Raw genomic sequence first — 22,701 nt, 5'->3', positions numbered from 1 at the left:
CTCGCCAACCGCCGCGCGGCGCGCCGGAGCGCCGCTCCCCCATTGGCCGCGGGCTACAGAAGGTCCGAGCCTTTATTGGCTACAGCGGGGGCGGGGCTGTACAGGGGGGCGGGGGCGTTGCCGCGGCGACGGCGGGGCGGGAAGCGGGGCGGTAACCATGGCGACGGCCGCGGCCTAGTCGGCGGCCTAGGCCCCGGAGCGGGCCCCGGAGGCGGCGCCGCCGGCCCCGGCCCTACGCGGGCGCCACGGAGGAGCTGGAGACGGAGGAGACCTCGGTGCGGGACGCGGACACCTCGGAGCCGTCGTCAACCTTGCGGCCGAACAGCTGCAGGATGCAGTTACGGAACTGCGCGGCGGGGGGAAACGGGGGGGGTCAGGGGCGCGGCGGGGCCCGCGGCCTGGCCCGTGGCGGCCCCACAGCCCCCAGCCCCACACCGTGCCCCACAACAACCCACGGCGGCCCCATGGCAGCCCCACACCGTGCCCCACACGTCCCTGCCCCACAGCCTGGGTCCTGGCCCCACAGCCCGGCCCCACAGCAGCCCCATGGCAGCCCCACAGCCCCCAGCCCCACACTGTGCCCCACAACAACCCACGGCAGCCCCCTGCCCCACAGCCCTCAGCCCCACAGCCCCCTGCCCCACGTCCTGTCCTCCATCCCGGCCCCACGTCCCATGTCCTGGCCCCACGGCCCAGCCCCACCGCCCCCAGCCTTGTTCCCCAGCCCCAGCCCAGCCCCACATCCCCACCCCGCAGCCCCCAGCCCATCCACGTCCCCCTGCCCCACAGCCCACTCCACAGCCTACCCTATTCCCAATCCCAATTCCGTGTCTTCACCCCGTGACCCACATCTCCCACAGCCCGCCCCACACCCCCCAGCCCCACACTCGGCCCCCCATCCCACCCCACATCGCCCAGCCCCATTCCCCATCCCGCCCCACACCCCCCATCCCCATTCCGCATCCCACCTCACATCTCCCAGCCCCACCCCACAACCAACCCCCCATCTCCCAGCCCCACATCCCACACCCCCCATCCCGCCCCACACCCTCCAGCCCCGTTCCCCATCCTGTGCCACACCCCCCAGCCCCACACCTCACCCCATAGCTCACCCCACACCCCCCAGCCCCATTCCCCAGCCCACCCCACACCCCCCAGCCCCACACCAGGCCCCCCATCCTGCCCCACACCCCCCAGCTCCATTCCCCACCCCGCCCCACACCCCCCAGCCCCAACCCAATGCCCCGACCCACACCCCCCAGCTCCATTCCCCATCCCGCCCCACCCCACACCCAGCCCCACACCCCCCAGCCCCATTCCCCATCCCACCCCATGCCCCCCATCCTGCCCCATGCCCCCCAGCCCCATTCTCTATCCCACCCCACACCCCCCACATCTCTTGTGGCCCCCCCAGCCTGCCCCACACCCCCCAGCCCCATTCCACATCCCCCAGCCCCACACCCGGCCCCACAGCCCCATTCCCCAGCCCACCCCACATCCCCCATCCTGCCCCACACCCCCCAGCCCCCTTCCCCATCCCGCCCCACACCCCCCACCCCCACTCCCCATCCTGCCCCACGCCCCCCAGCCCCCCATCCCACCCCACACCCCCGCCCCGCGCCCCCCGCACCTGGCGGTTCATGAAGACGTAGATGATGGGGTTGTAGATGGTGGCGCTCTTGGCGAAGTAGGCGGGCAGCGCGGCCGCCAGCGGGTGGAAGGCGTAGCCGGGGTTGGCGGCGGCGAAGCAGGCGAAGCAGGTGTAGGGCCCCCAGCAGAGGCAGTAGGCCGCGATCATCACCACCACCATGCGCGACACCTCCTTCTCCGCCTTCTGCGTCGACTCCGACTCCTTCTGCTGCGCCGCCACCTGCGGGGGGGGCCGGGGGGGGTCGGGGGGGGGTTAATGGGGCTGGGGGGGGGCGGTCAATGGGGCTGGAGGAAGTTAATGGGGATGGGGGGGGTTAATGGGGTGGGGGGGGTGGGGGGGTCAATGGGGCTGGGGGGGTTAATGGGGGGTGGGGGGGGGTCAATGCGGCTGGGGGGGTCAATGGGGCTGGGGGAGGTCAATGGGGTGAGGGGGGTCAATGGGGTGTGGGGAGTCGGTGGGGCTGGGGGGGGTCGGTGGGGCTGAGGGGGCAGTGGCACTGGGGGGGTTAATGAGGCTGGGGGAGAATTAGTGGGGCTGGGGGGAGTTAATGGGGCTGGGGGAGGTGGGGGGGTTAATGGGCTGGGGGGGTTAATGGGCTGGGGGGGGTCGGTGGGGCTGGGGGGGGTCAATGGGGTGTGGGGGGGTCAATGGGGATGGGGGGGTCAATGGGGTGTGGGGGGGTTAATGGGGCTGGGGGGGGACACAGTGGGGCTGGGGGGGGTTAATGGGGGTCACTGGGATGTGGGGGGGTCAATGGGGCTGGGGGGGGTCAATGGGGTGGGGGTGGGGTCAATGGGGTGTGTGGGGGGGTAATGGGGTGGGGGGGGTCGGTGGGGCTGGGGGGGGTCGGTGGGGCTGGGGGGGTCAATGGGGCTGGGGGGGGTCAATGGGGTGTGGGGGGGTCAATGGGGCTGGGGGGGGTCAATGGGGCTGGGGGGGTCAATGGGGGTGGGGGGTCGGTGGGGCTGGGGGGGGTCGGTGGGGCTGGGGGGAGTTTATGGGGTGAGGGGGGGTCAATGGGGTGTGAGGGGGTCGGTGGGGCTGGGGGGGTTAATGGGGTGGGGGTGGGGTCAATGGGGTGTGGGGGGGTCAATGGGGCTGTAGGGGGTGGGGGGGATCAGGGGGTCTGGGGGGAGTCAACAGGGCTGGGGGGCAGCGGGGGGGAGCAGGGGGGTCAGTGGGGCTGGGGGGGGTCGGTGGGGCTGGGGGGCAGTGGGACAGGAAGGGAGGGAGGGGGATCAGGGGGGCAGGGGGGCGGGAGGGGATCAGTGGGGGGGGATTGGGGGCAGTGGGGCAGGAGGGGATCGGGGGGGGAGAGAATAAGGGGGTCAGTGGGGCAGGGGGGGGTTAGTGGGGCAGGGGGGGTCAGTGGGGCGGGAAGGGATCAGTGGGGGGGGGAAGCGGGGCAGGAAGGGGGTCAGTGGGGCAGGAAGGAGAGGATGGGGGTCAGTGGGGCGGGGGCGGGTCAGTGGGGCAGGAAGGGGGGCTCAGGGGCAGTGGGGCGGGAGGGGATCAGTGGGGCAGGGAGGGCAGCGGGGCGCGGATCGGGGTCAGGAAGGAATCAGTGGGGCCGGGAGGGGCTGGGGGTCCTGGGGGGGGTCCCGGGGGGTCCGGGGGGGTCCCTGGGGGGGGCTCACCGCGCGGATGGCGAGCCAGACTTGCAGGTAGCAGAGCACGATGATGGCGAGGGGGAAGAAGCAGCAGGTGAGCATCAGCACCACCATGTAGGACTGCACGCCCGGGTCCGAGCTGCCGCTGAACACGTCGGGGCCGCACGACGTCTTCAGCCCGTGGGGCCAGTACCTGCGCGGGGCGCGTGGGGCCGTGGGGCGGCCGTGGGGCGGCTAGGGGGTGGCTAGGGGGCACGGGGCGGCCGTGGGGTGGCCGTGGGGCAGCCATGGGGCGGCTGTGGGGCACAGGGTGGCTATGGGGTGGCTCTGAGGTGGCTATGGGGCAGCTGTGGGGTGCCTGTGGGGCACAGGGTGGCTATGGGGTGGCTGTGGGGCACGGGGCGGCCATAGGGTGGCCATGGGGTGGCTGTGGGGCAGCTATGGGGTGCCTATGGGGCAGCTGTGGGGTGCCTATGGGGTGGCTATGGGGCACGGGGTGGCCACGAGGTGGCTCTGAGGTGGCTATGGGGCAGCTGTGGGGTAGCTATGGGGTGGCTATGGGGCACAAGGTGGCCATGGGGTGGCTCTGAGGTGGCTATGGGGCACGGGGTGGCTATGGGGTGGCCGTGGGGTGGCTATGGGGTGGCTGTGGGACACAGGGTGGCTATGGGGCAGCTATGGGGTGCCTATAGGGTGGCTGTGGGGTGGCTATGGGGCACGGGGTGGTCATGGGGTGGCTCTGAGGTGGCTATGGGGTGGCTATGGGGCGGCTGTGGAGCAGCTATGGGGCAGGACAGCTGTGGGGCAGGCTATAGGGTGGCCGTGGGGTGGCTGTGGGGCAGCCGTGGGGCACCTATGGGGCAGGGCAGCTATTGGGCAGCTATGGGACACAGTGGCCATGGGGCAGCTATGGAGAAGCTATGGGGCAGCCGTGGGACAGCTATGGGGGAGGCTGTGGGGTGGCTATAGGGTGGCCGTGGGGCAGCCGTGGGGCAGCCGTGGGGCAGGCCCCCCCCACCTGCTCCAGCCGAAGATGGGCGGCGCGGTCCAGGCGCAGGACCAGAGCCAGGAGAAGAGGATCCCGGCCACCGCCAGCCGCCCGTCGAACTTGACGTTGCCGAAGGGCTTGCACACCACGAACCAGCGCTCCCACGAGATGATGGCCAGCGACCACAGCGCCGTGATGCCTGCGGGGCGGCCCGCGGCGCTGCGACCCACGGCGCGGGGACCCACGGCGCGGGGACCCACGGCGCGGGGACCCACGGCGCAGGGACCCACGGCGCTGCCACCCACGGTGCGCAGACCGACGGCACGCGGACCCCCGGTGCGTGCCCCCCCCTCCGTGGCTGTGCTGCCTCGCTCCCTGCCCCACATCTGGGCCCCACGGCGCTCTGTGTGCCCGTTCCTGGCCCCACATCCCTGAGGTCCCGCAGGTCCCGGCCCCACAGCTCTCAGCGCCCTGTGGGTCCCAGCCCCACATTTCCCAGCCCCACATTTCCCAGCCCCACGTCTCCCACTCCTCTACTTCCCAGCCCCACGCCTCTCTGCCCCACAGCTTCCAGCCCCACGTTTTCCAGCCCCACTTCTCCCAGCGCCCCACAGCTCCCAGCCCCATCATTCCCAGTGTCCCAAAACTTCCCGCTCCCAGTGCCCCATTTCCCAGCCCCACATTTCCCAGCCCCACATTTCCCAGCCCCACACCCCTCAGTGCCCCACATCTCCCAGCTCCAGCCCCACACCTCCCAGCCCTACAATTCCCAGTGTCCCAAAACTTCCCCCTCCCAGCCCCACACCTCCCAGTGCCCCACACCCCCAGCCCCACACCTCCCAGTGCCCCATCTCCCAGCCCCACACCCCCCAGTGCCCCATCTCCCAGCCCCACACCCCCCAGTGCCCCATCTCCCAGCCCCACACCCCCCAGCCCCACACCCCCCAGCCCCACACCTCCCAGTGCCCCATTTCCCAGCCCCACACCCCCCAGCCCCACACCCCCAGCCCCACATCTCCCAGCCCCACACCCCCCAGCCCCACACCCCCCAGCCCCACACCTCCCAGTGCCCCATCTCCCAGCCCCACACCCCCCAGCCCCACACCCCCCAGCCCCACACCCCCAGTGCCCCATCTCCCAGCCCCACACCCCCCAGTGCCCCATCTCCCAGCCCCACACCCCCAGCCCCACACCCCCCAGTGCCCCATCTCCCAGCCCCACACCCCCCAGCCCCACACCCCCCAGCCCCACACCCCCAGTGCCCCATTTCCCAGCCCCACACCCCCCACCTCCCCCCGCCCTCTCACCGCAGGCGGACACGGTGTAGCCCTCGACGACGCAGAGCGGGTGGCCCAGCACGAAGTACCCCGAGATCTGGTTGATGACGCTGATGGTGCTGGCGATCACCGTCTCGCCCAGGTCGGCCACGGCCAGGTTGACCAGGATCCAGTTGAGGGGGTGCCGCAGCTTCTTGAACTTCCAGGTGGCCACCAGCACCAGCCCGTTGGTGAACACCGACGCCACCACCACGAAGATCATCCACAGCGACGTCAGGTTGTACACCCAGCGCGGCGCGATGTGGTAGTTGGGGCCCTCGAAGGGACCTGCGGCGGCACCGCGTCACGACCGGGTGACGCCGGGGTGACGCCGGCACCGGGTGACACCAGCACTGGGTGACGCTGGAACCGGGTGACGCCGACACCGGGTGACACCAGTACTGGGTGACATTAGAACCGGGTGACGCCGACACCGGGTGACGCCAGTACTGGGTGATGCTGGAACCGGGTGGCACTGGCACCAGGTAACACCGGCACTGGGTGACACTGGCACCGGGTGATGCCAACACCGAGTGACACCAATACTGGGTAGCACCGGCACCGGGTGACACCAGCACCGGGTGATGCTGACACCGGGTGACACCAATACTGGGTGACGCTGGAACCGGGTGACACCAGCACTGGGTGATACCAGCACCGGGTGACACTGGAACCGGGTAGCACCAGCACCGGGTGACACCAACACCGGGTGACACACATACTGGGTAGCACCAGTACCGGGTGACACTGGCGCCAGGTGACACTGGAACCAGGCAGCACCAGCACCAGGTAACACCGGCACTGGGTGACACCAGCAACGGGTGACGCTGGCACCGGGTGACACCAATACCGGCTGGCACAGGCACCAGGTGACACCAGCACCGGGTGACACCGCCAATGGGGAACCACGCCACCGGGTGACACGGCCACCGGGTGACACTGGCACCGGGTGACACCGGCACCAGGTGACACCATCAATGGAGAACCGTGCCACCGGGTGACACCACCACCGGGGAACTGGGTGACACCGACACCAGGTAACACCGGCACCGGGTGACACTGGCACCGGGTGACACCAGCACCGGGTGACGTGCCCGCCAAGTGACACCGGCACCAGGGAACCACGCAACCGGGTGACACCGGCACCAAGAGACATGGCCACCGGGTGACGCCGGCACTGGGGAACCACGGAACCTGGTGACACCGGCACCAAGTGACACCAGCACCAGGTGACACCGGCACCGGGTGACACCGGCACCAAGAGACATGGCCACCGGGTGACGCCGGCACTGGGGAACCACGGAACCCGGTGACACCGGCACCAAGTGACACCAGCACCAGGTGACACCGGCACCGGGTGACACCGGCACCAGGGAACCACGCAACTGGGTGACACGGCCACCGAGTGACACCGGCACTGGGGAACCACGGAACCCAGTGACACCGGCACCAAGTGACCCCGGCACCAGGGAACCACGCAACCGAGTGCCACCACCACCAGGCAAGGCCACCGCCGGGTGCCACGGCCACCAGGCAAGGCCACCGCCGCCGCCGCCCGCCCGCGCCGCGCTCACCGCGGGTGTTGTTGCTGTTGGTGTAGGTGAAGACGCTGTCCCGCGTCGTGTCCTCGTCCTCGTGCCGCCGGCGCGCGGCGAACGCCGCCTCCCAGCCCGCCGCCATGGTGCTGCCGCCGCCGGGGGCGCCGGGGCCGCTCTTATCCCCCCCCTCGGATTACCCGCCCCCCCCCCCAGCCCCCCCCGCGCCCCCTGATCCCTTAATTGGGGGCGGGGGGGGGGGGGGGGCAGCGGCCCCGCGTCACCCGGACGGGCCCGGGGTGACCGGGCCGAGGGCGGCCGCTAATCCCAAGGGACGGGCGGGGGGCTCGGCGCTATGGGGCGCACCATGGGGCGGCCGGCAGCCCCGCCTGGTTGGGGGGCTCAGCCCTGGGGGGCTCGGCCCTATGGGGCTTGGCCCTATGGGGCTCGGCGCTATGGGGCTTGGCCCTATGGGGCTCGGCGCTATGGGGCTCGACCCTATGGGGCACGCCATGGGGTGGGCGGCAGCCCCATGTGGTTGGGGGGCTCAGCCCTATGGGGCTCGGCCCTATGGGGCTCGATCCTATGGGGCTCAGCGCTGTGGGGCTCGGTGCTGTGGGGCTCGACCCTATGGGGCACGCCATGGGGTGGGCGGCAGCCCCACATGGTTGGGGGGCTCGGTGCTGTGGGGCTCGATCCTATGGGGCTCGGCGCTGTGGGGCTTGACCCTATGGGGCACGCCATGGGGTGGGCAGCAGCCCCATGTGGTTGGGGGGCTCGGCCCTATGGGGCACGATCCTATGGGGCACGCTGTGGAGCAGCCTGCAGCCCCACATGGTTGGGGGGCTTGACCCTATGGGGCTCGACGCTATGGGGCTCGGCCCTATGGGGCACGCTGTGGGGCAGCCTGCAGCCCCACACGGTTGGGGGGCTCAGCCCTATGGGGCTCGACCCTATGGGGCACGACGCTATGGGGCACGCTGTGGGGCAGCCTGCAGCCCCACACGGTTGGGGGGCCCGACGCTATGGGGCACGCCATGGGGTGGCCTGCATGGTTGGGGGGCGCAGCCCCATAGGATGCCCTACAGCGGGCATTCTGCTCTGCCCCACGGCGAGGCTCCAGCCCCACTCCTGCCCCACTCCCGCCCCATAGCGAGACTCCCACCCCCCTCCTGCCCCATAGCGGGGCTACAGCCCCACTCCTGCCCCACTTCTGCCCCATAGCAGGGCTCCAGCCCCCCTCCAGCCCCATAGCGGGGCTCCCACCCCCCTCCCGCCCCACAGCGTCCGCCGTGGGTCCCCACGGTTACATCACGGGGGGCACCGGCACGGGGCCAAGTAGGGCGGGGGGGGGGGGGAAGGGGGGGCGCCCCCGGCCCCCAGCCCCCTTAAAAATAGCCCAAAGCCCTCATTAGCAATTAGGGGATTAACGAGGGGCCCCGAGGCGGGGGCCGCCCCACGGCTGCCGTGGGGCGCTGCCCCTAATCCCGCTGCGCCCCCCCCTAATCCGGGGATTTTCGGGGTCGCCCCGGGGGAGCGCGATTAGGGGGGGGGGGGGGGGCAGGGGCCGCCGTAATCTGGCGGCGCGGAAAAGGGGGCGCCCGGCTGGGCACGGGGAGAGCGGTGGGGCGGCCGCCGGGGCGTGGGGCGCCGTGGGGCAGGGGCCGTGGGGCGCTGTGGGGCACGGTCCGTGAGCCCCCCCCCAGGTGCTCTCCCCACAGCACCCCGAGGGCCCGGAGATGGAGGCAGATAAGTGCTGGGGGGTGTGGGGAGATGTGGGGCGGGGGGGGTGTGGGGTGATGTGGGTCAATGGTGGTTGTGGGGCGCTGTGGGGTGGGGGCGGTTGTGGGGTGATGTAGGGCAGGGGGGGTTGTGGGGTGATGGCGGTTGTGGGGCGCTGTGGGGCTGGCTGAGTGCCATGGGGAGATGGGCGCTGTGGGGCAGGGGTGGTTGTGGGGTGCTATGGGTCAATGGTGGTTGTGGGGTGCTGTGGGGTGGGGGTGGTTGTGGGGCACTATGGGGCAGAGGTGGCTGCGGGGCGCTGTGGGGCTGGCTGGGCGCTGTCGGGTGTTGGCGGCTATGGGGCGCTGTGGGGCTGGATCCCTTACGGGGCTCTATGGGGCGAGGGGGGGGCACCCATGGGGCGGCTGCGGGGCCGCTGTGGGGCAGGGAACCCGCGGGGCCAACCCGTGCCCCACAGGGGAGCCGCGGGACCCATGGGACGCATGGAGGGGGGGCGACGCTGTGGGGCTGCGGGTCCTGTGGGGCTCCATGGGGCAGCCGTGGGTCCTGTGGGGCGCCGTGGGGCCGTGCCCGCCGTGGGGCCGTGCGGCAGGAATTCCGCTAGTTCTGAACTGTCCCTGCCGCGAGCTCACTACTAGCAGAACTCGGCCGCGCGGCCCCCCCGCCGTGGGGCGCCCCACACCGCCCCCCCACCCCACATCCCCCCCCCACTGCCCCCCAACAAACACTTGTGGGGCCGGGGGCTGCGTCTCCAGCCTTTAATGCCGCGGGGGTTATGTACAACGGGGGGGGGGGGCTGCCCCACGGCGGGCACCCCACGCTTGGGGGGCGGCCGCAGCCCCACGCTGCTGGGGGGGAGCCCGGGGTGTGGGGCTGGGGCTGGGCCTGCCGTGGGGCTGAGCCCGCCGTGGGGCAGGGCCCGCCGTGGGGCAGGGCTCGCCGTGGGGCAGGGCTCGCCGTGGGGCTGAGCCCGCCGTGGGGCAGGGCCCGCCGTGGGGCAGGGCCCGCCGTGGGGCAGGGCCCGCCGTGGGGCAGGGCTCGCCGTGGGGCAGGGCCCGCCGTGGGGCAGCCTACGCGGGCGAGACCTGGCTGGAGGAGACGGAGGAGACCTGGGTGGCCTGCGAGGAGCCCGAGACGTCGTCCTCGTCCCCGAAGGGGCTCCTCCCGCAGAACACCAGCTTCAGCATGCACGAGCGGAACTGCGGGCACCGCACCCAGCCCCACGTCACCCGCGGCACCGCCACCCACGGAGGCACCGCGACCCACGGAGGTACCACGACCCATAGAGGTAATGTGACCCATAGAGGTAACGCAACCCATAGGGGCACCGCGACCCATGGAGGCACCGCGACCCATGGAGGCACCGCGACCCATAGAGGTAACGCGACCCATGGAGGCACCGCGACCCACGGCACCATGACCCACGGCACCGCAACCCATAGGGGCACCACGACCCATGGAGGCGCCGTCACCCACAGTACCGCAACCCATAGGGGTACCGTGACCCATAGAGGTACCGTGACCCACAGCACCGCGACCCATAGGGGCACCGCGACCCATAGAGGTACCGTGACCCACAGCACCGCGACCCATAGGGGTACCGCGACCCATGGAGGTACCGCGACCCGTAGAGGTACCGCGACCCATAGGGGTACCGCGACCCACAGCACCGCGACCCATAGAGGCACCGTGACCCATAGCAACACTGTCACCCGCAGCACCATGACCCATAGCGGTTCTGAGACCCATAGAGGTACCGTGACCCATAGCAACACCGCAACCCACAGCAGCTCCGAGACCCACAGGGTGACCCTGGCCCGGTGGGGTGGCCCCTACTGCTGTCGTTGCGGGGGACTGGGAGGACTGGGAGGGACTGGGGGGGGCTGGGAGGGGCTGGGGGGACTGGGGCATGTCATGGGGATGTCAGTGGGGGGTTGCTGGGGTCTTACTGGGAGCGACTGAGTGCTACTGGGACCTCACTGCGTGCTGCTGGGATCTTACTGGGCTCTTACTGGGTGTCAGTGGGAGCTTACTGGGCTCACTGCGTGCTGCTGGGACCTTGCTGGGTGCCACTGGGAGTGACTGGGTGCTCTGGGACCTCACTGGGACCTTACTGGGTGTCACTGGGACCTTACTGGGTGTCACTGGGAGTAACTGGGTGCCCTGGGACCTCACTGGGACCTTCCTGGGTGCCCTGGGACCTAACTGGGGCCTTACGGGGTGTCACTGAGACCTTACTGGGTGTCACTGGGAGTAACAGGGTGTCACTGGGAGTAACTGGGTGCCTTGGGACCTTACTGGGTGCTGCTGGGACCTTACTGGGCTCTTAATGGATGCTGCTGGGACCTTACTGGGACCTTACTGGGTACCACTGGGAGTAACTGGGTGTCACAGAACCTCATTGGGTGCTGCTGGGCGCCACCCCCAGCCTGCCCCCACCCCGTTAACCCCGCCCCATTAGACCCGCCCCCATTTGACCACGCCCCCCATTTGACCACGCCCCTTTAGGCCCCACCCCTTTAGGCCCCGCCCCCCGCGGCCCCGCCCACCTGCTTGTTCATGAGGACGTAGATGACGGGGTTGTAGACGGTGGAGGACTTGGAGAAGACGGAGGGCACGGAGGCCAGCCCCACCTCGAAGCTGCGCCCGCGGTGCGTCACCACCCAGAGCGCGAAGGCCGTGTAGGGCGCCCAGCAGAGCAGGAAGCCCAGCACCATCACCACCACCATCTTGGTCACCTCGCGCTCCGCCTTCTGCGTGCTGGCCGACTGCTCCTGCTGCCGCGCCACCTGCCGCGGGCGGGACGGCAACGGTAAGGCGCGGGGCGGGGCGGCGCTGGCGTGGGGCGTGACGTCGTTGACATGGGGCGTGACGTCATTGACATACAGCGTGACGCCGTTGACGTGGGGTGTGACGTTGTTGATGTGGGGCAGGGCGTCATTGACGTGGGGCGTGACGTCATTGACATACAGTGTGACGTCATTGACATACAGTGTGACGTCGTTGACGTGGGGCAGGGCGTCATTGACGTGGGGCGTGACGTCATTGACATACAGTGTGACGTCATTGACATACAGTGTGACGTCGTTGACGTGGGGCAGGGCGTTGTTGACATGGGGCATGATGTCATTGACACACGGTGTGACGTCATGGACATGGGGCGTGACATCGCTGACATGGGGCAGGGCATCATTGACGTGGGGCATGATGTCACTGACACGGGGCGTGACGTCATTGACATACAGTGTGACGTCATGGACATGGGGCGTGACGTCATTGACGTGGGGCGTGACGTCATTGACGTGGGGCAGGGCGGCGTCGAAGTGGGGCAGGGCGGCGTCGATGTGGGGCATGACGTCACTGACATGGGGCATGACGTCATTGACATACAGCGTGACATCATTGACGTGGGGCAGGGCGTCGTTGACATGGGGCATGACGTCACTGACATGGCACATGACATCATGGGCGTGGGGTGTGACATCATTGACGTGGGGCAGGGTGTCACTGACGTGGGGCGTGACATCATTGACATACAGTGTGACGTCATTGACGTGGGGCAGGGCATCGTTGACGTGGGGCGTGACGTCACTGACACACAGTGTGGTGTCATCGATGTGGGCTGTGACATCATCGGCGTGGGGCGTGACGTCATCGATAAGGTACGGCACAGGGCGTCGTTGGCGTGGGGCGTGACGTCATCGATATGGGATGGGACGCCATTTACATGGGGGGGGTGACGTCATTGACCGGGGGGTGACGTCATTGCCAGGGAGTGGGACACTGACACAAGGTGTGACGTCATCGAGCAGGGGGTGACGTCACTGATGTGGGAGGGAGCATCCCTGCCACGGGGCGGGGCGTCACTGGTGCGGGATGTGACGTCACTGCCGCGGGATGTGACGTCATCGTGACGGGGAGGGGACCTCATTGCTTGGGGACACGCGGGGACGTGACATCAGCACCGTGGGGGCGTGACGTCATTGCCACCGGATGTGACATCATCACCGCAGGGACGTGGCAGCAGTGCCGTGGGGACACGCGGGGACGTGACGTCATTATCATAGGGACGTGACATCAGCGCCACAGGGGCGTGACATCGTCACCGCGGGGGCATGGTGTCACCACCGTCGGGTCACGTGGGGCCGTGACATCATGACAGGGGAAGTGACGTCATCACCGCGGGGACGTGACATCACCACCGCGGGCACAAGGGGAAGTGACGTCACCACGGGGACGCCCTGAGACAGCGCCACCGGCACTGGGGCCGTGACGTCACAGCGCTGACGTCACAGCCATGACGTCACAGCCATGACGTCACACCGATGACGTCACGGCGATGACGTCACCGGTGTCCCCCCACCTCCCCAATAAAGGCCCCGGCACCGCCCCCGCCTCCGTCTGGGTCGGCGCTGCGCCGCGCGCAGGGGGCACGGGGCGGGGGGTGCCCGGGGACAGCCAATGGCAGCCAGCGGTGCCCCCATGTCCCCCAGCGACCCCTAACGGCGCCCCAGTGACTCCCAAGGGCACCCCAGTGACCCCCAGTGACCCTCAGTGGCCCCCAGTGCCCCCCAGCGATGGCCGGTGCCCCTCGGTGGCACCCCAACAATGCCCCGAGGACTCCCGGTGGCACCCCAACGACGCCCGGTGACCCCCACTGACACCCCCTGACTCCCGGTGGCGTTCAGCGACCCCCAGCGGCACCCCAGTGACCCCAAGGGCTCCCAGTGCCACCCAGTGGCGCCCCATGGTGCTCAGGAACCCCCAGTGGTGCCCCGTGATCCCCCAGTGACACCCAGTGACCCCCCAATGATGCCCCAATGACTCCCAATGACCCCCCAATGACCCCCAGTGACACCCAACCAGCCCCAATGACCTCCCAATGGCCGCCCAATGACACCCAATGACCTCCAACCAGCCCCAATGACCCCCCAGTGACACCCAATGGCCGCCCAATGACACCCAATGACCTCCAACCAGCCCCAATGACCCCCCAGTGACACCCAATGGCCGCCCAATGACTCCCAATGACCCCCAATGACCCCCAACCAGCCCCAATGACACCCAATGACCCCCCAGTGACACCCAACCAGCCCCAATGACCCCCAGTTGACTCCCAATGAAGCCCAATGAGCCCCAATAACCCCCCAATGACACCTAACGAGCCCCAATGACACCCCAGTGCCTCCCAATGAGCCCCAATGACACCCAATGACCCCCAGTGACCCCCAACGAGCCCCGATGACACCCAATGGCCCCCCAATGACTCCCAATGAACCCCAACGAGCCCCAATGACACCCAATGACCCCCCAGTAACCCCCAACCAGCCCCAATGACCCCCCCAATGACACCCAATGAGTCCCAATGACACCCAGTGACCCCCAGTGACACCCAACCAGCCCCAATGACCCTCCAATGACACCCAATGACTCCCAGTGACACCCAACCAGCCCCAATGACCCCCCAATGACACCCAATGACACCCAATGACTCCCAATGACCCCCACCCAGCCCCAAAGACCCCCCAGTGACCCCCCCCAGTGACCCCCCCGCACCCCCCCGGCGGCACTCACGGCGCGCAGCGTGATGAGCAGGCGCCCGTAGGAGAAGACGATGATGGTGAGGGGCACGCCGAAGCAGAAGCAGAAGAGGAAGAGGACGTAGGACTCGTTGTTCCACTTGTTGCCCGTCGTGTACCAGTCGGGGCCGCACGAGCACTGCAGCCCCTCGGGGATGTACCTGGGGGCGGCGACGGCCACACTGGCACCGGCCCCGCGCCCCCTGCCCCCGCGGTGCCCCCCCCCCCCCCCGGCCGGCCCCCACCTGCTCCAGCCGAAGAGCGGCGGCGCCGAGGCCACCAGCCCCAGCACCCAGGTGGCCGCGCAGCCCAGCACCGCGTGGCTGCCCCGGAAGGTGAAGTTGCCCAGGGGCTTGCAGATCACCAGGAAGCGCTCGAAGGCCACCACCGCCAGCGACCACAGGCTCACCATGCCTGCGGGCGGCACCGCGTCCTCCTGTGCCCGCGGCCCCGCGGCCCCATGGCCCCACGGCCCCATATCCCTGCGTCCCCGTGGCCCTATATCCCTATGTCCCTGTGGCCCTATATCCGTATGTCCCTGTGGCCCTGTATCCCTATGGCCCTATATCCATATGTCCCCACGGCCCCATGTCCACGTCCCCCTGTCCCCGGTAGTCTCTGCATCCTCACGTCCCCACGCGCCGGTGTCCCCCGTGCCCCACATCCACACGGACCCAACGTCCCCACGCCCAACGTCCCCACACCCCCAAATTCCCCATGTCCTGATGTCCCCACACCCCGTGTCCCCACACCCCCAACGTCCCCACATCCCAACGTCCCCACATCCCCATGTCCCACACACCCAACACCCGATGTCCCCACGTCCCCGCATCCATCCCAACCTCCCCGCATCCCCATGTCCCCGTGTTCCGCACACCCGGTGCCCCATGTCCCAACGTCCCCTTGTCCCCGCGTCCCAATGTCCCTGTGTCCCAATGTCCCCCTGTCCCAATGTCTCTCTCAATGTCCCCACGTCCCCGTGTCCCAATGTCCCCATGTCCAACGTCCCCGCGTCCCCATGCCCTGCATCCCAATGCTCCATGTCCCAATGTCCCCACATCCCAATGTCCCCGCGTCCCACAAACCCAATGCCCCATGTCGCCACGTCCCAACATCCCCATGTCCAATGTCCCTGCGTCCCCATATCCCCACGTCCCCGCATCCCAATGCCCCGTGTCCCAACGTCCCCACGTCCCAATGTCCCCTTGTCCCCACATCCCAATGTCCCCGTGTCCCAACCTCCCTGCGTCCAAATGTCCCAACGTCCCCACGTCCCACATACCCAATGCCCCATGTCCCAATGTCACCGCGTCCCAACGTCCCCGTGTCTAACGTCCCCGCGTCCCCATGTCCCAATGCCCTGTGTCCCAACGTCCCCATGTCCCACACACCCAATGCCCCACGTCCCCGTGTCCCCACATCCCCGTGTCCCAACATCCCTGCACCCCAATGTCCCCGTGTCCCAATGTCCCCACGTCCCAACTCCCTCTGTCCCCGTGGCCCAGTGTCCCCGCACCCCAATGTCCCCGTGTCCCCACATCCCCGTGTCCCAACGTCCCCGCACCCCAACGTCCCCGTGGCCCAACGTCCCCACGTCCCAATGCCCTGCGTCCTTGTGTCCCAACGTCCCCATGTCCCCACATCCCCGTGTCCCAACGCCCCCACGTCCCAACGCCCTGCGTCCCTGCACCCCGACGTCCCCACGTCCCCGCGCCCCCCGCTACCTCCCAGGGTGGCGGCGAAGCCCTCGATCTTGCAGGCAGTGGGCCCCAGGGCGAAGTACATCTGGGAGAAGCTGTAGAAGGCGGTGGTGGAGCCGACGCAGATGACGAGGAGGTTGGAGACCGCCAGGTTGACCAGGATGTAGTTGAGGTGCGAGCGCAGCTTCTTGTACTTGGCGGTGCAGAAGATGGTGAGGCTGTTGATGGGCACCCCCAGCGCGATCAGCACGAACATGAACACCGACATCCCCCGGAAGACCCCCGGGCTGCCCAGGTGGGTCTGCGGCACCAGGAAGGGGCTGAGCGCCGTCAGGTTGGGCGCGTCCAGCGCCATCGGGATGTAGAAGTCCTCCGGGAGCTCGTCCCGCGCCGGCTGCGGCTGGCGCATGGCGGGGAGCGGGAGCGGGACGCGGGGAACGGGGGTGAAGACGGTGGGTGAGGGTGAAGGCAGCGGGTGGGGGGTGAGGAAGACCAGTGGGGATGAAGGCTATGGATGGGGATGAAGACAACGGGTGGGGATGAAGACAACGGGTGGGGACGAAGACAGTGGTTGGGGATGAAGACGCAACAAATGGGGATGAAGACAGCGGGCGGGGATGAAGACGACCGGTAGGGATGAAGACTACGGATAGGGTTGAAGACAACGGGGAGCGATGAAGACAATGGCTGGGGATGAAGAAGACCAGTGGGGATGAAGACAGTGGGTAGGGATGAAGACAACGGTTGGGGATGAAGCCGACCGGTAGGGATGAAGACTGCGGATCGGGATGAAGACAACGGGGAGCGATGAAGACGCAGCAAATGGGGATGAAGACAAGGGTTGGGTTGAAGGCTACGGTTGGGGTTGAAGAAGACCAGTAGGGATGAAGACTATGGATGGGGATGAAGACAATGGAGGGGGACGAGGACAACGGAGAGGGACAAAGACAATGGAGGGGAACGAAGACAATGGAGGGGAACGAAGACAACGGTTAGGGTTGAAGAAGACCGGTAGGGATGAAGACTATGGTTGGGGATGAAGGCGCACCAAATGGGGATGAAGACAACAGACGAGGATGAAGACAACGGTTGAGGACGAAGACAACGGGTAGGGACGAGGACGCAACAAACTGGGATGAAGACAACGGACAGGGACGGAGGCAGCGGCGCGGGATGGAGGCGCAACGAAGGGCGATGAAGACAACGGGCGGGGATGAAGACGCGCGGTAAGGACGAAGCCCACGGGTGGGGACGAGGCCGCCCCAACGGGGGACGAAGGCGACGGCCGGGGACGAAGACCCCGCGGGCGGGCGGGCGGGGGGCCGGCGCGGGGCCCTTTATAGGGTGGGGGCCGGGGGGGGCGGGGGGGCGGGGGCCGGGCCCCCCCCCGGGGCTGAGCCCGCGGCCAAGCGGGGCTGAGCCGGGCTGAGCCGCCGCCGCGCCGGCCAAGCCGGGCTGAGCCGCCCCAAAGCCGCTTTGGGGGCTCCTAATCGCGCCCCAGCCCCGATTAGCGCCTGCTTGGGGGGGCGGGGGGGGCACCGGCCCCCCCCTCACACCCTCCCCGACCCCCCCACCCCCGAATTGCCCCCAATCCCCTTTAATAGCCCCGTTCCCACCCGCACCCCACAATTCCTCCAGCGCCCCCCAAAATCCCGCTGCGGACCCCGAATTGTCCCGGTGCCGCCTGCGCCCCGAGGCCCCCTCCTGGCCCCCCCATTTTCCTCCCACGCCCCCAAATTCTGCCAAAACTCCCCCCCCGTGAACCCAAATCCCCCCAATTCCCCCCCAAATCACCCCTTTACCCCCATTGCCCAATAACCCCCCCATCCCCCAAATCACCCCAATACCCCCTGCACCCCATTAACCCCCCAACCCCCCCAATTCGCCCCATTAACCCCCTGCACCCCAAATCCCCCCAGTTCCCCCCGTACCCCAAATCCCCCCATTTTCCCCCCAAACCACTCCAGCCCCCCCCCAAATCCCATTAACCCCCTGCACCCCAAATCCCCCCAAGTACCCCCCGCACCCCAAACCCCCCCCGCACCCCAAATTCCCCCCCCGCCCCAAATCCCCCCATTAACCTCCACACCCCGAATCCCGCCCTTTTCCCCCAAAACCACTCCAGACCCCCCCCCAATCCCATTACCCCTCCCCCCGCACCCCAAATCCCCCCCCCCCCAAAACCCCCCCACAACCCCAAAATCCCCCCATTTCTCCCCAAAACCCCTCCGGACCCCCCCGTTGCCCCCCCAGGACTACACCTCCCGGCCTGCCCCGCGTCCCCCCCCCCGGTTGGGCCGAGCCCCCCCTAATCTCGTTAGCGGCCGGGTGTTAACGAGGCCGATCCGGGGGGATTAGGGCTAAATCGGGACCGGAGCTGAGCGATTACGGGGCGGGGGGCGCGGGACCCCCGGGGGGGGCGAGGGGACGTCAGCGGGGGGGGGGGCAGAGGGTGGCAGCTGCTGGGGGGGAATGGGGGGGCTGCGGGACCCATAAACCCCCGTGGGGGGGTCCCGGTGCCCCTAAAGCCCCCGTGGGGGGGTCCCGGTGACCCTAAAGGCCCTGTGGGGGGGTCCCAGAGCCCCTAAAGCCCCCGTGGGGGGTCCCAGTGCCCCTAAAGCCCCCGAGGGGGGGTCCCGGTGATCCTAAAGCCCCCGTGGGGGGGTCCCGGTGACCCTAAAGGCCCCGTGGGGGGTCCCGGTGCCCGTGGGGGGGGTCCCGGTGCCCCCAAAGCCCCCCAGAGCCCCCTCAGTGCCCGTAAAGCCCCTGTGGGGGGGTCCAGGTGCCCGTGGGGTGGTCCCGGTGCCCACTCAGACCCCACGGGGGGGTCCCGGTGCCCCCAACCTCCTCCCAGAGCCCCCCCCGGTGACCCTAAAGGCCCCTTGGGGGACCCGGTGACCCTAAGGGACCCGTGTGGGGGTTCTGGTGAGCCTAAAGCCCCCACGGGGGGGGTCCCGGTGACCCTTGGGGTCATCCTAGCGCCCCTAAAGGCCCCGTGGGGGGGTCCTGGTGACCCTAAAGGTTCCGTGGGGGAGTCCCGGTGCCCCTAAGAGCCCCGTGGGGGGTTCCAGTGACCCTAAGAGCCCCCATGGGTGTGTCCCAGTGACGCTAAAGGCCTCGTAGGGGGGTCCCGGTGCCCCTAAAGCCCCCGTGGGGGTGTCCCGGTGACCCTTGGGGTCATCCTAGCACCCCTAAATCCCCCGTGGGGGGGTCCCGGTGACCCTAAAGGCCCCATGGGGGGGTCCCAGTGCCCCTAAAGCCCCCAGGGGGGGTCCCAGTGACCCTTGGGGTCATCCTAGCGCTCCTAAAGCCCCTGAGGGGGGGTCCTGGTGCCCCTAAAGCCCCCGTGAGGGGGTCCCAGTGACCCTTGGGGTCATCCTAGCGCCCCTAACGGCCTTGTGGGGGGGTCCCAGTGACCCTAAAGCCCCCCGGGGGGGGTCCCGGTGTCCCTAAAGCCCCTGAGGGGGGGTCCTGGTGACCCTAAGAGCTCCGTGGGGGGGTCCCGGTGCCCCTAAAGCCCCCGAGGGGGGTCCCGGTGCCCCTAAAGGCCCCGTGGGGGGGTCCTGGTGATCCTAAAGCCCCTGTGGGGGGGTCCTGGTGACCCTAAAGCCCCCGAGGGGGAGTCCCAGTGACCCTTGGGGTCATCCCAACACCCCTAAAGCCCTCGTGGGGGGGTCCCGGTGCCCCTAAAGCCCCCGTGGGGGGATCCCAGTGCCCATAAAGGTCCCGGGGGGGGGTCCCGGTGACCCTTGGGGTCATCCTAGCGCTCCTAAAGCCCCTGAGGGGGGGTCCCGGTGCCCCTAAAGCCCCCGTGAGGGGGTCCCAGTGACCCTTGGGGTCATCCTAGCGCCCCTAACGGCCTTGTGGGGGGGTCCCAGTGACCCTAAAGCCCCCCGGGGGGGGTCCCGGTGTCCCTAAAGCCCCTGAGGGGGGGTCCTGGTGACCCTAAAGCCCCCAAGGGGGGGTCCTGGTGACCCTTGGGGTCATCCCAACGCCCCTAAAGCCCCCGGGGGGGGGTCCCGGTGCCCCCGACCTCCCCCCAAAGCCCCCCCCGGTGCCCCTAAACGCCCCGCGGGGGGTCCCGGTGCCCCCAGAGCCCCCCCCGAGCCCCCGTTAACGCCCCCCGGCCCCCCCCGGTTCCCCCTCGCCCCCCTCGGGGGGTTCCCAGAGCCCCCCGCGGGCCCGTCCCGGTGCCCCCCCCCCCCCGCCCCCCGGTGCTGCGGGGCGTGGCCCGGCCGGGGGGGCGTGGCCCGGCGCGCGGAGGGGGCGTGGCCCGGCGGCCGTTGCGGCCGTTAAATTTCAAACCCGGCCCAGCCCCGCAGGGAGCGCGGCGCGCTGCCCCCTCCCCCCTCCCCTCCCCGCGGGGGCCGCGACGGGCGTCGCCGCCGCCAATGGGAGCGCCGCGTCCCGGCCGCCGGCCAATCGCCCGCCGCGCGCGCTCCGCCGGCCCCGCCCCCCGGCGGCGGGGTGGGGGGTGGGGGGGCGCCGTAACTGACAGCGCTTCCGCCAATTCCAACGGCCGCCGCCGCCGCGCGGGCCCCGCCCACGGGGGGCGCCCCGCCGGCCAATCGCCGCGCGGCGCCGCCTTGAGCGACGCGCCGCGGGGCCAATCGGCGCGCGGCGGGGGGGGGGGCCCGCTCCGGGTTTCCTCCTCGGCTCGGTTCGGGGCCCCCCCCCCCTCCTTCCCCCCCCCCCCCCCGCGGGTTCCTTCGCTGCGAAGAAAATGGCGGCGGCGCCGAGCGGCGGCGAGGAGCGGCTGTGAGCGGGGGGGGGGCCCCGATCGCGGGGGGGGGGGCTCTGAAGGAGGGGGGGGCGGCGGCCGGGGGGGGGCGGCACCGCGCGGCCCCCCCCCCCCCGCTCTGGGTGGGGGGGGGGGGGGGCGGACGGGACCGGCGCGCGCCTCCCGCGCCTCCCCCCCCCCTCCCCTTGTGCCCCCCCCCCCGAGCCCCCCCCCCTCTGACCCCCCCCCTCCCCCCTGAGCCCCCCCCCCTCAGCCCCCTCCCCCCCCCCTCTCGGACCCCCCCCCCCGTGGGCCCCTCCCCTCGGGTCCGGGGGGGGGCGGGGGGGGCGGGGGAAGCGGCGGGACCCCCCCGGGAGGGGGGGGGCGGGGGGGGCGGTGAGTGCGTCATCAGCCGGGGAGGGCCCCCCCCGCCAAGAACGGGGCCCCCCCGGCGCCGGGACCCCCCCCATGAAACCCCCGGACCCCCCCCAAAACCTTCAGACCCCCCCCCGAACCCCCGGGCCCCCCCAAAACCCCCGGACCCCCCCCAAAACACACAGCCCCCCCCCAAACCCGGGACCCCCCCCCCAAAACCCTGAACCCCCCCCAAAACCCCCAGCCCCCCCCCATCCCCCGGACCCCCCCCAAAACCCCCGGCCCCCCCCAAACCCCTCGCCCCCCCCCCAAGCCCCCGGCTCCCCCCCAAAACCCTCAGCCCCCCCCCAAATTTCCCGCCCCCCCCCGGCCCGCCCCCTTCCCCCCCCCCGGCCCCAATCCCCGCGCTTTTCACCCCAAAACGCCGCGCGCGCGCCCGGCCCCCGCCCCCTAACTCTGCTGTTTTCCTTCCCCCCCCCCCCCCCGGCCCCCGAAATCGCGGCGTTTTGCCCCAAAACGCCCGCCTCCGGGCGGCACCCGCAGGCCTGGCCGGTGCCCCGAAATCCCGGGGTTTTGCCCCAAAAGTTTGCGCGGCCGCTCACGCCCCCTCCGCCGCCCGAAAGCCGGCGTTTTGCCCCAAAACCTCGGCCGCACGCTGACGCTCGCGGCCCGGTCCCGGCCCCGAAATCGCAGCTTTTTACCCCAAAATGCTGTCCGCACGCTAACACGCGCGGCCTCGTCGCGTGCCCCAAAATCGCGGCTTTTTACCCCAAAATTTTGTCTGCATGCTAACACGCACGGCCTCGTCGCGTGCCCCAAAATTGCGGCATTTTACCCCAAAATTGTGCCCTCACGCCAACACGTGCGGCCTGGTCCCGGCCCCGAAATCGCAGTGTTTTACCCCAAAACGCTGTCCGCACGCTAACACGCGCAGCCTCATCGCATGCCCCGAAATTGCGGCGTTTTACCCCAAAACACCATCCTCACGCTAACACGTGCGGCCCATCCCACGCCCCGAAATCGCAGCTTTTTACCCCAAAACTTCGTCCGCACGCCAACACCCGCGGCCCGTCCCACGCCCCAAAATCGCGGTGTTTTGCCCCAAAACGTCGTCCGCGTGCTACCACGTGCGGCCCCGTCCAGTGCCCCAAAATTGCAGGATTTTGCCCCAAAACGCTGCCGCCACGCTAACGCGCGCGTACCGTCCCACGCCCCGAAATTGCAGCGTTTCGCCCCAAAATGTCGCCCGGACGCTGACGCGTGCGGCCCCATCCCGTGCCCCAAAACCCCCGCGTTTCGCCCCAAAACGCCGTCCTCACGCTAAGCCGCGCAGCCCCGTCCCGCACCCAAAACCCCCCGATTTTCCCCCGAAATATCCTCCTCCCGCCTCCCTGGCCTCGCGCCGACGGCCCCGGCCGCACCCCGTGCCCCGGCACCCTGTCTTTTTGCCCCAAAACCCCGCCTTTTCGCCCCAAATCCCGCGG

General features: G+C 69.8%; 3 protein-coding genes and 2 long non-coding RNA genes across 11 annotated transcripts in view; 3 read left to right on the top strand and 2 right to left on the bottom strand.

Annotated features, from left to right (window-relative positions):
- Positions 1–80: 80 nt before the first annotated feature.
- LOC310890396 (red-sensitive opsin) lies at positions 81–7,260 on the bottom strand. The gene is made up of 6 exons (XM_083852756.1): positions 7,140–7,260; positions 5,557–5,853; positions 4,280–4,448; positions 3,289–3,454; positions 1,631–1,870; positions 81–346 (listed from the first exon to the last, which is right to left on the bottom strand). The coding sequence occupies exons 1-6, from the start codon at positions 7,243–7,245 to the stop codon at positions 233–235; spliced, it is 1,092 nt and encodes a 363-aa protein (XP_083708882.1). The 5' UTR covers positions 7,246–7,260; the 3' UTR covers positions 81–232.
- LOC310890399 lies at positions 3,327–6,831 on the top strand. Of its 2 annotated transcripts, XR_014577236.1 has the most exons (4): positions 3,327–3,446; positions 4,313–4,585; positions 5,669–5,879; positions 6,795–6,831. It is a non-coding gene; the product is annotated as an uncharacterized lncRNA (long non-coding RNA). The 2 variants fall into 2 exon arrangements; XR_014577237.1 differs by lacking the exon at positions 6,795–6,831 and having other exon boundaries at positions 5,562–5,701.
- Positions 7,261–9,808: 2,548 nt separating the features above from the next.
- LOC310890395 (blue-sensitive opsin) lies at positions 9,809–16,669 on the bottom strand. Its single transcript, XM_083852755.1, has 5 exons — positions 16,147–16,669; positions 14,668–14,836; positions 14,418–14,583; positions 11,393–11,632; positions 9,809–10,042 (listed from the first exon to the last, which is right to left on the bottom strand). The coding sequence occupies exons 1-5, from the start codon at positions 16,529–16,531 to the stop codon at positions 9,914–9,916; spliced, it is 1,089 nt and encodes a 362-aa protein (XP_083708881.1). The 5' UTR covers positions 16,532–16,669; the 3' UTR covers positions 9,809–9,913.
- Positions 9,994–13,232, top strand: LOC310890398. Of its 6 annotated transcripts, none has more exons than XR_014577230.1 (5): positions 9,994–10,131; positions 10,220–10,596; positions 11,430–11,655; positions 12,407–12,505; positions 12,857–13,232. It is a non-coding gene; the product is annotated as an uncharacterized lncRNA (long non-coding RNA). The 6 variants fall into 6 exon arrangements; XR_014577231.1 differs by having other exon boundaries at positions 10,041–10,356; positions 10,388–10,596; XR_014577232.1 differs by having other exon boundaries at positions 10,041–10,440; positions 10,477–10,596.
- Positions 16,670–20,818: 4,149 nt separating the features above from the next.
- Positions 20,819–22,701, top strand: part of MECP2 (methyl-CpG binding protein 2) — a 6,554-nt gene continuing 4,671 nt past the window's right edge. Inside the window, exon 1 of the mRNA XM_083852753.1 lies at positions 20,819–20,880. The gene's annotated coding sequence lies outside the window, so the exon portion shown is untranslated. The remainder of the gene's footprint in view (positions 20,881–22,701) is intronic.

The sequence above is a fragment of the Anser anser genome (genome assembly GCF_964211835.1).
Source record: "Anser anser genome assembly, contig: HAP1_SCAFFOLD_410, whole genome shotgun sequence".
NCBI lineage: Eukaryota > Metazoa > Chordata > Aves > Anseriformes > Anatidae > Anser > Anser anser.
Note: the sequence above shows the minus strand (reverse complement) of the source record. Positions and strands in the feature narration are given on the sequence as shown.

What these genes read in the sequence shown, in the direction of transcription:
- LOC310890396 (XM_083852756.1), bottom strand. Translation starts at nt 7,245, where the DNA reads ATGGCGGCGGGCTGGGAGGCGGCGTTCGCCGCGCGCCGGCGGCACGAG. An exon ending in CTACACCGTGTCCGCCTGCG is followed by an intron (nt 4,449 to 5,556) that starts GTGAGAGGGCGG and finishes GCCGCCCCGCAG; the next exon opens with GCATCACGGCGCTGTGGTCG. An exon ending in ACGTCTTCATGAACCGCCAG is followed by an intron (nt 347 to 1,630) that starts GTGCGGGGGGCG and finishes CCCGCCGCGCAG; the next exon opens with TTCCGTAACTGCATCCTGCA.
- LOC310890395 (XM_083852755.1), bottom strand. Translation starts at nt 16,531, where the DNA reads ATGCGCCAGCCGCAGCCGGCGCGGGACGAGCTCCCGGAGGACTTCTAC. An exon ending in CCGCTCTTCGGCTGGAGCAG is followed by an intron (nt 14,584 to 14,667) that starts GTGGGGGCCGGC and finishes CGCCGCCCCCAG; the next exon opens with GTACATCCCCGAGGGGCTGC. An exon ending in ACGTCCTCATGAACAAGCAG is followed by an intron (nt 10,043 to 11,392) that starts GTGGGCGGGGCC and finishes CGGTGCCCGCAG; the next exon opens with TTCCGCTCGTGCATGCTGAA.